The sequence below is a fragment of the Mugil cephalus genome, chromosome 3, assembly GCF_022458985.1.
Source record: "Mugil cephalus isolate CIBA_MC_2020 chromosome 3, CIBA_Mcephalus_1.1, whole genome shotgun sequence".
NCBI lineage: Eukaryota > Metazoa > Chordata > Actinopteri > Mugiliformes > Mugilidae > Mugil > Mugil cephalus.
The window spans coordinates 23,535,728-23,551,649 of record NC_061772.1 but is presented as its reverse complement, the minus strand read 5'-3'; the positions used below and the strand labels follow the sequence as shown (position 1 = coordinate 23,551,649).

The following is a 15,922-nucleotide window of genomic DNA, read 5'->3' as shown; positions in this document are numbered from 1 at the left end:
CAGTATTTTTATATTCAGTATGCACACTGAAAACATGGAGTGTCTTAACATTCCGTCTCTCTGCTTGGTTTGCTCACTTATGATGTAAATGCAAGAACAAATTAAATAGGAGTAAAATTGTGTGAAAACCTCCCATCCTCTTTTTAATCAGTTTGAACATTTGAAGGGTGTGTTTATTTGTTTATTTATTATTATTTTTTAATTAACACTGAAAAAATAAAGTTATATTATATTATATTATATTATATTATATTATATTATATTATATTATATTATATTATATTATATTATATTATATTATCGTTCTTTATTTGTTGTGTGTTGATTTGAACAATAAAGTTTAAAGAGGAAAAAAATGTATCTTGACGGAAATGCCTCTACGTCATTTCCGGGGAGACGCAGGCGAAGCTCACTGTGATGGCGTCTGCAGCGATGGAGACGACGTAAGTAAACAACAACAGAGGTGCATGTCCGTGTGTCATTGACGGGTCGTAGAGGAAGAGTAAACAAGGCCGAAGTGTCTGCTGCTATGGCGACCGGGAACAGCGGCGGTGGCGGCGGCGGCGGCGGGGGCTTGGCGTCAAACCATGACGGTCAGGAAGCAGCATCCAACTCGGCTCAGTGTGGAGCCGCAGCTGCTCTCTCCAACGCGCCAGCGGCCGGTTCTGCCCCGTCAGCCTCCCCGCCTGTCCTCGGTCTCCACCGGGAGCCCATGTACAACTGGCAGGCGACGAAGAGCTCCCTGAAGGAGCGTTTCGCCTTCCTCTTCAACAACGAGCTGCTGAGCGACGTCAGGTTCGTGGTGGGGAAAGGCAGACAGGCCCAGAGGATACCGGCCCACAAGTTCGTCCTGGCCGCTGGAAGTGCCGTCTTTGACGCAATGTTCAACGGAGGCATGGCCACGACTTCGGCTGAAATTGAGCTGCCTGACGTGGAGCCGGCTGCCTTCCTCGCCCTGCTCAGGTAGGACAGCTTACAGCCCTTATTCTGACTAAATCCAAACACAGCTATTTAACAAGGGGCTTCCCTGAACCTCCAAAAACTCCCAGCATCAGGACACTGGCTAAATGTCGTCACCTAAGTCAACAAAATGATTTTGAATAATAAATATTAGAACTCGACGCCTTACCTCTATAAATAACCAGCTCAGGTGTTGGTTTCTAATTTATTTACAGAGGTAAGGCCTCAAGTTATCCTACAGCTTCCATGAGGCTAGTTCCAAAACAGATTCCCTCATAAATACATTTTACATGTATTCAATATTTGGTTCAGTTTTTTTGTGTTTTTTGAAAAACCTGGAAAAGGGTGTCGATGTAAGGGTTTACATCTAAACTACAGGTATGTACTGCCCACGGTGGGTCTAATCTGGCCTGTAGCATCAATTTGCAAAGTGCGAAAATTGCATAGAAGCCTGCAATTTTTCAATACCGCTTATCCTTACTAGGGTCGCTAGGTTTGCTGGAGCCTATCCCAGCTGTCCGGCAAGAGGCGGGCTACATCCTGGACAATAAAAATAACTGCTATTACTAATTTGTTAATCCACTCTTTTACACTAACCTCACTGGGGTGAAACAGCAGAGCCTGCCAAGTCAATTTCTCTCTGCTTATTAAATCACCCACGGCACAAAAAGGAAAAATTCTGGAGCTGTCGTTGCTTATAGGTTGTTTTGTTGTTATCTTACTGGTCCGGCCCCATTTGAGTGAGTTTGGATCAGAATTGAAATAACCAGAAACACTAGTGTAAACAAATACATTCCCTTCTGTATGGTCATTTATGAGGGTGTAGTTTGAGGTGGATTGAATTAAACACGAACATCTTTCTGTTGTTAAGCCTGGTTAAAATGGTGTTGTCAAAATAATAGGAACAACACAATACAATTCAATTCTAATTCAAATACTACAGAACACATCCTCTTAAAGGAAAATAATCAACAGCTGTCTTATATTTTAACCTCCTGAGACCCTGCGTCCTCATATGGGGACATTAAGTTTTAGGTTTGTTGCAGCTTTTCTGTTTCATTTAAACTTCTGCAGCCAATCACGTAACAAAAGAGCAAAAATGTACAAAACCTCATCAAATTTTAAAGTTGAAACCTGTTTATTCATGTTTATTAACTTTTCTAGTTTAACATGACATGCAAACGTATGTTTAATGACCTATAACTTCACTAATTAGCAAATACTCGTTTGAGGACATTGGGATTTCATTATTTGCAATTCTGTTTTTGCATGTTCAGTTCTATATTTTGCTACAATTTGGTGACTTTATTCTAATATAGGGTGAAATAATCCTCATGTTCACATATAAGGACGTCACTTTTTCTAAAAATTACTTCCTGTTCAATGATGGTGCTTTGTTTTTATAGTTCTTAGGTCCTACTTATCCCATATACCTTGGAGAAATTAAAAGTGCATACCAAACTAAAGCTCAGGTCTCAGGAGGTTAAACAAATTATGAATACCGTCATCATCATGAAGATAAGATTGTTTGTTTTCACTAGTGTATCCACTAAACTGGCAAGTGAGTGTGAGAACCTAACCACAGTGTTTTACTTTTTGTCTTTTAATGTTCATAAATGGCATTTTTGATGCTTTAATAAAAAGTATAAACCACAAACTAAATAAAAGGAACAAAAATGCTGTACATGAGAGAATGAATCACAACTGACCCTGGATAAACTTCACATTACACACTGTAAATAACAACACTAATGCCTCGTTTCCTCTCTGCAGGTTCCTGTATTCTGACGAGGTCCATATCGGTCCGGAGACTGTGATGACGACTCTGTACACAGCCAAGAAGTACGCTGTCCCGGCTCTGGAAAGTCACTGTGTCGAGTTCCTCACCAAACACCTCAGAGCCGACAACGCTTTCATGCTTCTCACTCAGGTTAATGCCCATCTCGCTGGAGGATGAATCCATTTTTCTTCATTTGCCTCCGTATCAAACCGTCTTCCAGCCGTCAATGGTTGGATTTTTATAACATTAGCTGTTCTATTTTTGGTTTATGATGCCATTTGTTTGAGTTCAGCGTTTTGTTGTGCTGCTGACTGCTTTACCTTCAGGCACAAAATGAAACCCCAAATGTTTTTTTCTTGTCCGTCAGAGCAACACAAAGAGCACGTAAATCAATCCAGAGAAAATAAAATACATTTCCCAATAAGCCTTTTATTATTGGCTGCGTGCATGTGTTTACTTTATATCATGTTGATTAACACTTTATTTAATTTAAATATATGATGGGTTAAAAATATACTTGAATATAGTTTAACTTATGCTGCAGTACATGTTATTTTTATTATTAATTATGAAAGAACCTTCTTTTTTTGCTTTTTTTTTTTTATTTCAGTAATCCTCCTGTGGTGCACGTTAGATAAATAATCGGTATCCACCATAAGATACTTAAATGGCTTCTTTTATTGCAGGCAAGGTTATTCGATGAGCCTCAGCTTGCGAGTCTCTGCTTGGACACCATAGACAAAAGCACTGCAGATGCAATAAACGCAGAGGGCTTTACAGATATTGACCTCGGTATGTGGGTTTTCTTAACGCCGCCATTTTTTTTCCTGCAGCTGCTTTGAATGTGATATGATGTGCGTTTTGTTTGTTTTGTGCGTGCGTGTAGACACGTTATGCGCCGTGCTAGAAAGAGACACACTCAGCATCAGGGAGAACCGCCTCTTTGGGGCGGTGGTACGCTGGGCCGAGGCCGAGTGTTACAGACAACAGCTTCCCCCGACCCCAGAGAACAAACAGAAGGTTCTGGGGAAGGCGCTCCCGCTAATCCGCTTCCCACTCATGACTGTTGAGGAGTTTGCCGCTGGTAAGTACATCACATTTAAAAATTTTAATGCTGCTGCAACTGTACAGCTTTTTTTTTTTTTCTCCAACACTGTTCTTACCATTTCAGCCATTACTGAGCATATTCACCATGTTCCTGATGTGTCCATACAACTCAAACCACAGAAACCAGTTTGATATTCTTTCTTGTGCAACAGGGCCTGCCCAGTCTGGAATATTGTTCGATCGGGAGGTGGTAAATCTGTTTTTACACTTTACAGTAAACCCCAAACCGCGGGTCGACTACATTGACAGGCCTCGCTGCTGCCTCAGGGGGGAGGAGTGCAGCATTAATAGATTCCAGCAGGTTGAGAGTCGATGGGGGTACAGTGGTACCAGCGACAGAATCAGGTGAGATGACGTGTACTGGTGGTCACTTCCTAATCTAAACAAACTGAAATGCAGTGAATTGTTCTAATTGTTTTCCTTTGTCTATCTTTTTTTTTCTCTCCTTAGATTCAATGTAAACAAGAGAATATGCATTGTGGGTTTTGGCTTGTATGGTTCAATACATGGACCCACTGACTATCAGGTCAACATACAGGTAACATCTGGCATTAATCATCATAGATGACATTTTGTTGCAATATAGACATATTTCTTCAACCCAAACAAAAATCTATTCTGGGCACATTTATTACAACCGTAGTAACGATGAAGTGACAAAATCTACCCGAATGAGCAGGATTTTAAACGTTTTTAAGTTTTTTTTCAGTTTTTTCTGTTTTAAAATAGGCAGCATTTGTGTCGAAAAAAGTCTAAAACTAGAAATACTAGTAAAACATACATAAATAAACAAAAATAATGGTAAGATAAAGGCAACTTTGTATTTGAAGTCAGCACTGAAACAGGTTTTGCCACATTTCAAGCTCTGACGTACTTTCTGTTGAAGCCCTTCCCTTATCCTGAGTGTTGTGTAATCCCTCTTAAGGTAAAAGTTTCCCACTTTGACAAAAGACACTGTTGTATAAAATCTTAATGTTGTTGCTAATCAGGATCCAGCAGGACAAAACAGTGCTCAGGGAGGCACAAGATGACCTATACAGTATTAGGCAAGTGGTTTTAATGTTGTGGCTGATTGGCGTATGTCTCTGTGTGAAAGTCGGTGTTAAGTCGCTGGTCTTTTATTTCTTTCAGACACCAGACTCTATTTATATTTATTTGGGATTAGTAGGTCCTAAGAACTATAAAAACTAAGCTAATCTTCTTTAAATCAGAAGTCTTTTTTGGAAAAAATAATAATAATGTCCTCATATGTGAACACGAGAATTATTTTACTCAATGTTACAATAAAGTCACCAATCACCAATATGTAATAAAAAAAATGTAAAACAATACATTTTCATGTCTGAACATGACTGTCCACTTTTGTTACGTGATTGGCTGTTTAAATGAAGTAGAATAAAAAGCTACCACAAACCAAAAACCTAATGTCCCCATACGATGTTAACCAATCAAAGAAAATCCCTTTTTTTTTATGTTCACCCTCAGCCGTCTAAAAAGGGTATCGCGATTCATTTTTCATCTCGTCTGATTTGAATCATCACACATTCGTATCGACTTTTAGCAACCATGCACATTCAACACAACATTCTGTTCTGCAGATCATAGAGAGCGACAAACGCATTACACTGGGGCAGAACGACACGGGCTTCAGCTGTGACGGCACAGCAACCACGTTCAGAGTGATGTTCAAAGAGCCTGTAGAAATCCTACCCAATGTCAGCTACACTGCATGTGCCACCTTAAAGGTCAGTTAAAACAAATGAAATAAAATGAAATAAATGTTCCAAGCTGTGTGTTTCAATGTTAAATGTAAGAACGTGTTTTTGATGTCACCACTCAGGGCCCAGACTCACACTACGGCACTAAAGGCTTGAAGAAAGTCACCCAGGAATCAGCAACTGGGGCCAAGACGACGTTTTTGTTTTTCAGCTCGCCTGGAAATAACAACGGTACATCAGTGGAGGACGGGCAGATACCGGAGATCATCTACTACACCTAAACTTAACACAGTGTCATATAGGTACACTGAAGCAGGGAGACCTCAGAGTGCTGGGAAGACTGGACTGCTAGAGATGTACGTAGTGCCTCACAATCCTTTGGAATAATGAGTGTGTGTTAGAGTGTGCATGTGTGCGTGCGTGTGTGTGTATGCTGTAAGTGACTTTAAGCCTATACAATAGAAAAGTGGAGTTGTAGGAAGATCACAGCTCTGTCAGACAAAAAAAAAAGCTTTTCAGGCCTAAACTGTACCTTCAGTTGTAAATGATCTAAATACTGACATCCTGTCTGTGTTACTCTAAGCTGCCTGCCAGCGCAGGGATTTATCCTGCCTGTCGATCGACGATGCCAACTCATCCTGTTTCGGGTTTTTACGAAGCATTTATCAAAAGTACGGTGTTTGTGTATTTTTTCATTGTGCATTGTGTTATCATGTACTTTGATTTAGCATCGTATTAAGACTCCATGTGTGTTGTGTAACATTTTCCAGTGGTACATGCTGTATTTATGACGTCACATTTGCTTAGCACTCCCATTAAAATGTAAAAATGAATAAATGTTTTTTATCGTGAAATAAATGAAGGAAAGGAGTCCATTTTTATTTTTTTGAATAGTTTTTTTTTTTGGCAGTAAAGTAAATTGTTAAATAAATTAATAAATTTAGACTGCAGCTTAAATCATTCCTCTTTCTGTCACTAGGTGATGCCAGATACATACAAACTACTAGGAAGACGTTACTCAACAGGATAAAAATGGAACAATTCACTGATCAGCCACAACATTAAAACCACTGACAGTAGAAGTAAACAACATTGATCATTTTGTGATAATACAGTGTTTTACTGGGAAGCCTTTGGACCTGACATTCGTGTAGATTATTAGACATGTAGCATCCACCTTGACAAGACCAGACCCACCGACCCCACATCAATGACACTCCTTGATGGCAGCAGCCATCCCCAGCATCCCCCATGAATCTTATGACACACACACACAAAACAGTTTAGGAACATCCCAAACTGAGTATCCATGGGATGCAACATCTGATCCACGGAGGCCCCCCCTTCTCAACCCATTAGACCTACCCAATATTAGGATATTGGTCATAATATTATGCCTGATTGGTGCAACTTTCATATTCTTATTCATGGTTTTAATTGTGCACAATGGTGGACAGAATGCAAAACCACTTCAAGCACCAAAAACACTGGTTCTGCAGGAAAATGTCCCTCGGCTGGCATATTATTATATATCAAGCAATAGTGCTGATGTATCTAATCAAAATGAAGGATTTTATTAGAAGATTGCAGTTGAAGATCAAGATTTTTCTTGTCCAGCGATGAAAGATGCTCCTTTAAATAAATGCATAGTCATTTTAGCCTCAGTTGTGCCGTCCTTTAAATCACAAGCCTCCAAGATTATGTCTCCTCACTCTGTTCTTATTCTGCCGGCGAAAAGAAATCTGCTGTCAACTGATAACCGTGTCCATAGTTTCAACGACGGAAGAGCCATCAAATTGCATAATCTGCACATTCATACGAGACGGGCGGTGGAAACGAGACCACTTTAGACGGTGGTGAGTGGGCTGTGACGAGGAGAGTGATCCACGAAGGCTGTCAGGTGAGTCACAGGGACCTGAGAGCCTCTCCCGCTGACAGCCCACTTTAAAGAAATAAGAAAATCCGTTTGAGGCAGGCAAGGTATTTATTTTTTATTTTATTTATTTTTTTTCCACCCACCACACAAACTGTTCAGAAAACCAGGAGGCCAAACAGTCTGCAGGTCATCTGCACTCACCTGTGTTCTGTAAAAAATGTTTTTATCTACAGCAACTATTAAAAGACAGGCTCAACAAAAGCTTCCAGGACATTGATGGAACAAAGTGCCCACTGATAAATAGGCAAATACGGAGCTTAAGGGGAATAATTCAAACATGTGGATGGTTTCTCTGCAGCTATTAGATTACAAATCCATGACAAGGATTTGAGTGCGGTTGTGATTCTGCCTGTTGTGCGTGGGCGGGTAGATGGCAGCAGAATGGGCTGTCATTCTCGGTTTGAGCCATCTACTCGAACGCTGACAGCAGGGGAGAGGATTTATGCCTCTGCTGTTTTTGACGACATGTGACATATGACTGTGCAGCCTCCAGAGTGAAGCTGATTTGTACGATCGTAAGCAAAACAGAAGCAGGGGTTTAATTGTTCTCCGTGTTTAACATTGTGTAAAGAAAGCTTGGTGTTATGGCTTTGTACATCTTGTTTGTTGTGCATTGTAAAACTACACTGGAATCATGTACAGCAAATCAACCGCCTAAACTTGTGTAGAGCTCCTTTGTGCCACAAAACATTTCGGACCTCTGGCATGTCCAAAAGTTTCTCAGCAGAATATTGGATTGTAACAAAATGCAACAAAATATCAAGATCACTGTTATTCTCTTCTCCTGTCAGCGGTTTTAACGTCATGGCTGATCAGTGGATGAGAAAAACACAAAGGAGTAAGAAAAAAGCCTTCATATTGATAAGCTGTTCTACATAAATGGTACAGGAATACTGTTATTAAGTGACATCCACTGGTCTTGACAATTTAAAAAAGAAAAATACAGAGACCACCATACTAATTATTCAAGTGGGAAAATTTTCTTTAATATCTATTGAACGTTCTGGAGCAAAACCACTTTTCCCCCCTTTTGAAATCTTTATTAATAATCATACAAAAATACAGACATTCAGCATGTATGTAGAAAAAAATATGCATTACTCCCCGTCGGGGAATCGAACCCCGGTCTTCCGCGTGACAGGCGGAGATACTGTCCACTATACTAACGAGGAGACGTACATCGCTTACAACTGAACGGATGAAAGTGACGTCACCGCTAACGAGGTCTCCATGGTTACGGCTACTGAGTGGCGAAAATGGACAGTTGTGCATTGAGATTAGCCGCATTGAATGGTAGGCTTTAATAGCGTCTAAATTGTAAAATTAACTTTTTAAAAAAAGGTGAAGAGCTGTTAGCTGTACCAACATAGAGATATATTTTTTTTTTACAGAGATCTCCGACTGCCAAAGAAAAGAGAAGTAAATGGATCGCTGAATTATTAAGAAACAGCTGGAATCCAGGCACAGAAACCTGGTGCTGTGGTTCACATTTGGTGTCAGATTTATGCTGTATTTTTGATAAAGTCATATACCCTAAGTTACTTACGTTCTGGAGGGCTGTCAGATAGGTTTGTCAACGTTGTTGTTGTGGTTCATTTACGGTCGACAGTAACTATTTGAGTTCCAACAATAAATAACAATAAACGGGAATAATTTCAATCACTCCTCGTCATATCCTCCTCAGACAGTATTGTATGACTAACTTTACTTCTCAGTTAGGCGTTAGCATCTTTTATTTAGCTACATTTGTCACAACTGAAATGAAGTAAAACTAACTTTAACTGACTGAAACTGGGGCTAATCCACTTTAACAAATCCATACTAGTTTGTATGGATCGTTGTCGAGAACAATTACCATTAATTTGACGTGATAATCCACATATTTCCCGGTTTTGCTTACTGATACATTTCACCATGTTTTCGCCACTCAGGGGGGCGTGGCCCGAGGGGAGCAGTGACGTCAGTGCGTACCCTCTATAGTGGTGCTTTTATGTGCGTCTTATAGGAGCCAGTATGGTATTAACTTTGCGGAGGAACTATTCTTTACAATTAGAAGTATTATGTATTTAAGTGTCTGTAATGGTGTGGTGGTTAGCTCCGGGCCTATCTGTGTTCACCCTCAGGGTACTCTGGCTTCCTCCCCCCATCCAAAGACATGCTCGTTAGGCAACTCAGTGTTTCTCAATTCCAGTCCTCGGGACCCACTGCCACACCTTGACACCACACCTGATTCAAATGATCAGCTCATCATCAAGCTCTGCAGTGGCCTGATAAGGAGCCATTCATTTGAATCAGGTGTGTTGGAGGAGGGAAACATCAAAAAACATGCAGGGCAGTGGGTCCTGAGGACCAGAATTGAGAAACACTGGGTTAACTGGTGATTGTCTGTCTCTGAGTTATTTCACCCAGGGACAGCAGCTGTAGGCTCCATCCCTCCCCGTGACCCTACAGAAGACAAGCGGTTACAGAAACTGAATGAATGTCTATAATTAGACCATGTTTATGCAAGTATGATCACTAGTGTTTTTGTAGTAACCACCTTGCCCGTAGATGTTATGCCAGTGGTATTGTAATGAGACAAATGGTGCACGTCATCGATCAATGCCCAGTTTTTATTGAAACAACTAAATCACATGTCACCAGCTGTTAGTCAAGTTGGTTTGTTTCCATTGCCTAACTCTTCTGATATTTCAGACCTTGCCACTCCCGCATGCTTCCGTTTTCCCTCTAGCATAGTCACGCGACCTACCCTTCCTCTACACTCACCTGTTTCCTTGATCAGCCCCTGATGTGTTTATACCCCCCTCCAAAATTTCACCAGCCTGTTTTTCCTGTATTGGCCTTCAGAGGCTTGTGTTATGGGTTGCCAGTTCTGTTAGCCCGTTAGCCTGAAGGCATTCTCCCCTGTGCTTTGACTTTCTGTCTAGTTTTGTAACATACCATTTAAGTCCCCTGTTTCTGGTGATTCTGGGCCTCCTTAATCTGAATTCAGACACGTACCCAAGGTGCAACTTAACGGCAAACACTTCAGGCAGTCAGACATTTGGGTGTTACTCTAGTTACATGAAGTCAGTTTTTGTTTTCAGAACTGAGGCGGTGTCAACTGGCACGACATTGCTCGCGGCAATTTCATCAGCCGTCATGCAGCAACAGTTTTCATTCCTTCCATGACGTGTATACTTCTCTGTAGTCTGATGATAAATTGGAAAAACATTCAGGGCACACCGCTCAGCTAATCCTGCAGTTTACCAACAGGATTTGTTTTAGCATTTAACATCTATTTAAATATTATGTACAGCAAGTTTGTGTGACGCACCCTCGGTGGCGTTAAAAAACAAATAAATAAAGCATTCATACTGCATGTTCTGGTGTGAGATCCAGCTCTGGGTGTGTGTCCAGGCCACTTCACAACAACACAAACCTGCAGGAATGAGAGAGACAGAGAGAGTGTGCGGGTGTCCCTACTCGTCCAGCTGGTGGGAGTTATGTAATCTGTATTCCAGTGATGTAAGACAGCTGGGTAATTAATTACCAAGTACATGCGTATAGACTGTGTGGTTAGCATCGCCAACACCCCCCGCAGCCTTAGAATCACTGGGTGCTAATCTTTGTTCATGTCAGACGAAGCTGCTTATTTGCAACTTCTCTCACTTTGTAGTTCAGAGGAGGAAAGAGAAAAGAAGGCCAGCGATTTTCTCAGTGTATAAAGTTTTACAGGACTCTGTGGTTTTGGTGCCAATAGAGGACATCTAAAGATGTAATTTACTTCCGATTTCCCAATAGAAATACACTACTGGTGAAAAGTTTTAGGACACTCCTAATATTTCTTTCTTTTCTTTTTTTGTTAAAATTTATTCAGTTCACGGTCTCATTTTTCTCTGAAATGAAAGCATAGACCAAATAAGCAACTGAAGTTAAATATAAATAAATAAATGGAATCAATACATAACCCAAAATATATTCTAAACTTTCGTCTCATCAAAGTAACCATCTTCGGCTGATTTAACACATGAACACGCTTCTTTCTTTCTAAAGCGAAAATCAAATATTTTTCAGAGAGTTATTCCCAGTTTTGTTGCACAAGTTCCCAGAAATGTGTGACACTTGTAGGGTGCTTTCTTTCACTCTTCTGTCCAGTTCATCACAAACATCTCCATAGTTTTAAAGTCTAGAGACTGGGCCATGGTCCACTCCATGTTTTCGAGCTTTCCATCTTGTTTTTATCCTGAGGTAGTTCTGGTAGAGCTCGGACTAAAGTTTTAGATCATTATCTTGCAGTAGGAAGATGAAGCTCTGACCATCTATACCAGAGGATACTGATGCTGTTCCAATTGTATATTATATTATGTTGAATATTAAAAACTTTATTAGGAGACAAAATAAAATTGGTTCTTCAAAATTTAATACATAATGCCATTTGGCAGAGGGTATACTGCCTGCTACAGTGTTTTTTAGTTGGACAGGGCTTCCAAATGTGCCCTCAATCTTGGCAGAGGGGAGAAGTGTTGGTTGACATGTACTTGCATATCCCATCACCTCTTGCCTACTGCTGTTGGCTAGGCTGGTTAGCCGTAGTCTTCTTGTTGATTGCTAGTTGGCCTGCTGGTCGTTTTTTTCAGTTGGACTGGGCTTCTGAATGTGTTTTGCCTCGGATCTTGGCACAAGAGATTTGTAACATCTCGTCCTTTGTAATAATTAATGCTTAATTTGAAATGAAGATGATCTATTTTGCCATGTTTTTGTTGTTATTTGTAAGTAAATGTTGTCCAGTTAGTAGGGATACTGCCTCAAAATGATGAGATAATGAGTCAGAATGTCTCATATTATATTATATTATATTATATTATATTATATTATATTATATTATATTATATTATATTATATTATATTATATTATATTATATTATAAGTCCGACTACTCAAAGTTGTAGTTTTGTATGAATATTTTTTCTACTTTTCTAATGTGCCATTATAAGGTTATTTTTCATAAATTAACTTACTTTACTTCATTGTGTTGCAACAGATATTTTGAATAGAGTGATGATGGTGCATGTACAAAACCAAGACCATGAAACCAAAGCATCTGAGTGGAATTCACAGATAATTGTATCGTGGCTATTTCTACCCTGAGTTGTACAGTACAAATGTCCTCTTTGGTTTAATTTGACTCTTATTGATGAATTGTTGCAGCATGTGGTAAAGACCCAATCAAAAAAAACAAAAAACAGCCACTAGAACAAAGATTTCCTGAGTTGCCCGATTTGGAAACCTGGTTTCAAACAAAGGAGCATTTGTTCTATTCAAAGATAATCTATGCCCATGACCTTTGAGTGCAACTTTCATTAATATTCAGAGATGTAAATTTTCAGCAGTGCATCGATGAGGTGCTCTGCAGGGGGTTGATGCTCGTCATCCTGGAGTCTAATTGCAGCTTTGCTCTCAGTAAGCAGAGGGCAGGCTGTTGAAACAATAAAGAAAGAAAGAAAGAAAACATTTCACACAAGCACTGAATTCAAGCATGTCTCTCCCTAGATCAAAAGAAAGATTCCTTGTGAAACTGACTATTTTCTTTGCTGCACAGATTCTCAGTGCTGTTCGTTGTATTCAAATGACGGACTGAGCCACGTGTGCGATGATGTTGAAGATGGGTCAGGTGAATGGAGCTCGGCACTCAGGACGTTCTTGGCTCTAGACATCGAGCAGATAACACATGGAGTGTTAACTATTTCTGACAGCACTCAACTGTGCTAATGGAAGTCTCACTGCACTTAAGTCAAAAGTTCAGTCCCCTACATTTTATATGAGTAAGTATGTTGTGCTTTTTAGCTTATTAGCAATATTTATAAGCTAAACCTCTTACCTGCTGTTCATTTAAAACTGTGCATAAAATGGTCAGCTTGTACAAACACAACAAATTTTTTGATCATGATCGCTTCTAAATGTATTCAAAAAAACTGTTCAAGATTAAATCAGGCACAGCAGAACTCTCTAATATAACCAAAAACAGAAAAATAGACAAGACAATATATTTGTTTTCATTTTCCCATAACATTCCCATCTTCACATCATTTTTCTGAAAAGAACTCTTCACTTGTACATTTTTTTGGGAATAATTTTATGTTTTCCATCACTCTGCGCACTCCTCTCCCAGCAGACGTACAGTACCACCAGATATAATCAGACTAACAAGCTCCCCCCAGAGACCACTGTCTTTAAATAAGTGACCTGAGCAGCTGCGTGATTAACACACAGAGCGTGCGGTTGGATGAGCGAGATGTCATTAAACCTGATCTGCAGAAGCCAATTTTTAAATTCTTAATTAAGCGCATGTGCTTGATTATTATCTCCACATGTGTGTTCGCGTGACAAGGCGCAATTGCACACAGACCCCGCGCGTACCTGACAAAGCTGAGGGCATTTACTCAAACAAAAAGAGCAGAAGAAGATACACACACACACACACACACACACACACACACACACGCGTCACACGATACACTAACGCACTGTCTGCTGGGGGCTGGCTGGCCTGGGCCAACCTTAGCCCCTGCGCTCTCCAACACCAGATGTAGGACGCTGAGTGCTGCAGGGGCTGGGGGATGCGATGTCTGTGTGTTGTTGGGGAGGCCGCCGTGCATAGTGCGCACGCGTGTGTGTGTGTGTGTGTATTCACTGAGGAGGGGAGAGGGGAGTGAGAGGGACGATTGTAGTGGATGAGTTCATCATTAAGGACATGGCCGCCAGCACACTGCTTCCATTGCTGTCACATTGCATCGTCACAAACAGGCCACATGAGGCCTGACAGCACGGCCGACCAGACTGAGGCTGCACTCTCGGTCTGCGCCTCTATCCCTTGTTTTCCTCCCCTTGTACTCTTCACCCCTCGTGATGCAATTCCCGCTTATCAATTAAACTGTAGCGGGCGATGGATGTGATTAAAGGGTGCGCTGAAAATGTCCACGTGCTCCTCTTCAGCAAGTGGTCGAGTTAATACTTAACTGAAACAACGTTGCGGAGCAGATGTTATTCTTACTGTTGCACAAGAAAACAAATAAATAAATAAAAATCATCCAAATGCTTCACGCTCCATTAATGAGATGAGCACAATGGATGAGTAAGAAATAGTCAGCGCAGCACAGCACCCAAAGCTGACCTCCGGGTTAAGTCTTTGTAGCTGTGTGAGCTGTAAATAGAGTCTAAATGATGAGGATTTCAGTGAGATCTCAGGGCATTTCACTTCAACAGTTAGTTGTTTTGGTGTTAATATTAGCCGCGTACCATAAGCAGTGTGCTCATACTAAAAAGAGAAAAAAAAAAGTGACAAAAGAGAAATATTACAGCCCATTTGTGCTGACTAACTCCCTTAGGTCACTTCTTTTAAACTTTTTAACCTTTTTGTAGACTGAATCCTGGGGAACTCTGCACACATATTCCTACTGCACCCAGCTCGCCTGTGTACAAAATAGTGAATAAAGTTCTTGAATCTTGAATTTTCAAGATTTGTTTTGAGGTAAATGCTAAAATCAGCAGGCTAACTTGTTTGCAATAGCATTGTTAGCATTTAATTATCACTAAACAGCTGAGATGGAATATTTTAGTTGTTCTTTAGAACACAGATGGGTCACATTTTAGGTCAATCCATCAAATATATTTCACTCCTAACACAGCATTCACACAGTATTTACACCGATCAAGCATAACATTATGACCACTGTCCTAATGCTGTGTAGGTCTCCCTTGTGCCTCCAAACCAGTTGTGACTCATCAGAGAATGGACGTGGGCCTTCTGAGGGAGTCCTGTTGGATCCTGAGGGGAGAATCCTCTGTGATTCAGGCTTGTTCCAGTGCATCCTCCAGGTACTTCATCATCAGTTTTGTATCTGGGGAATTTGGAGGCATCACAAGATGGTCAATGTTAGTCACTTATCCAGTGGTTTTAATGTTGTGGCTGCTCGATATATACAGAATCCATGAATTAGTGAATTTGCCAATGATTAATCTATAAATCTGATTCTTTCATCCTTTTCATACATATCACACTTCCACACAGATTGGAGTATAATCCCATATATACATTGTTTGTTGTGTGTTTCCTGTTACCAAAAAAAGAATAAAAGTCAAACTAACGGCACTGGAGGAAAGGTCGGGTGGATCACCAATGTCTGCAGGCTCTGGGGACATGAACGTCTATAGAAAATGACACGTCGCTGTTGACTTATTCAATGTAGTGTAAGTAAAAGACCGGCAAACACCACTATCCACATTCACCCTTACAGAAACAGCTTTACATGCCGGGGGATGCACTTATTCTGGATTGTGCAGCCTCCATTGAACAAATGAAACCCCTAAAACCATGCATCCTATTTACAGTTCAGATTTAGTTTGCAATATGTAAATCAAATATAACATACTACAGCAATT

General features: G+C 40.4%; 1 protein-coding gene and 1 non-coding gene across 3 annotated transcripts; one reads left to right on the top strand and one right to left on the bottom strand.

Moving 5' to 3' along the window:
* The first annotated feature begins 390 nt into the window (after positions 1-390).
* On the top strand, positions 391-6,435 carry LOC125005832 (BTB/POZ domain-containing protein 1-like). 2 transcript variants are annotated; one of them, XM_047581463.1, is made up of 8 exons: positions 391-963; positions 2,734-2,890; positions 3,427-3,532; positions 3,627-3,824; positions 4,063-4,192; positions 4,298-4,385; positions 5,446-5,592; positions 5,688-6,435. In XM_047581463.1, the coding sequence occupies exons 1-8, from the start codon at positions 530-532 to the stop codon at positions 5,844-5,846; spliced, it is 1,419 nt and encodes a 472-aa protein (XP_047437419.1). In that variant the 5' UTR covers positions 391-529; the 3' UTR covers positions 5,847-6,435. The 2 variants fall into 2 exon arrangements, with proteins under 2 accessions (XP_047437419.1, XP_047437417.1); XM_047581461.1 differs by having other exon boundaries at positions 4,000-4,192.
* Positions 6,436-8,601: 2,166 nt separating this feature from the next.
* trnad-guc lies at positions 8,602-8,673 on the bottom strand. Its single transcript has one exon. It is a non-coding gene; the product is annotated as a tRNA-Asp (tRNA).
* Between the last annotated feature and the right edge of the window lie 7,249 nt (positions 8,674-15,922).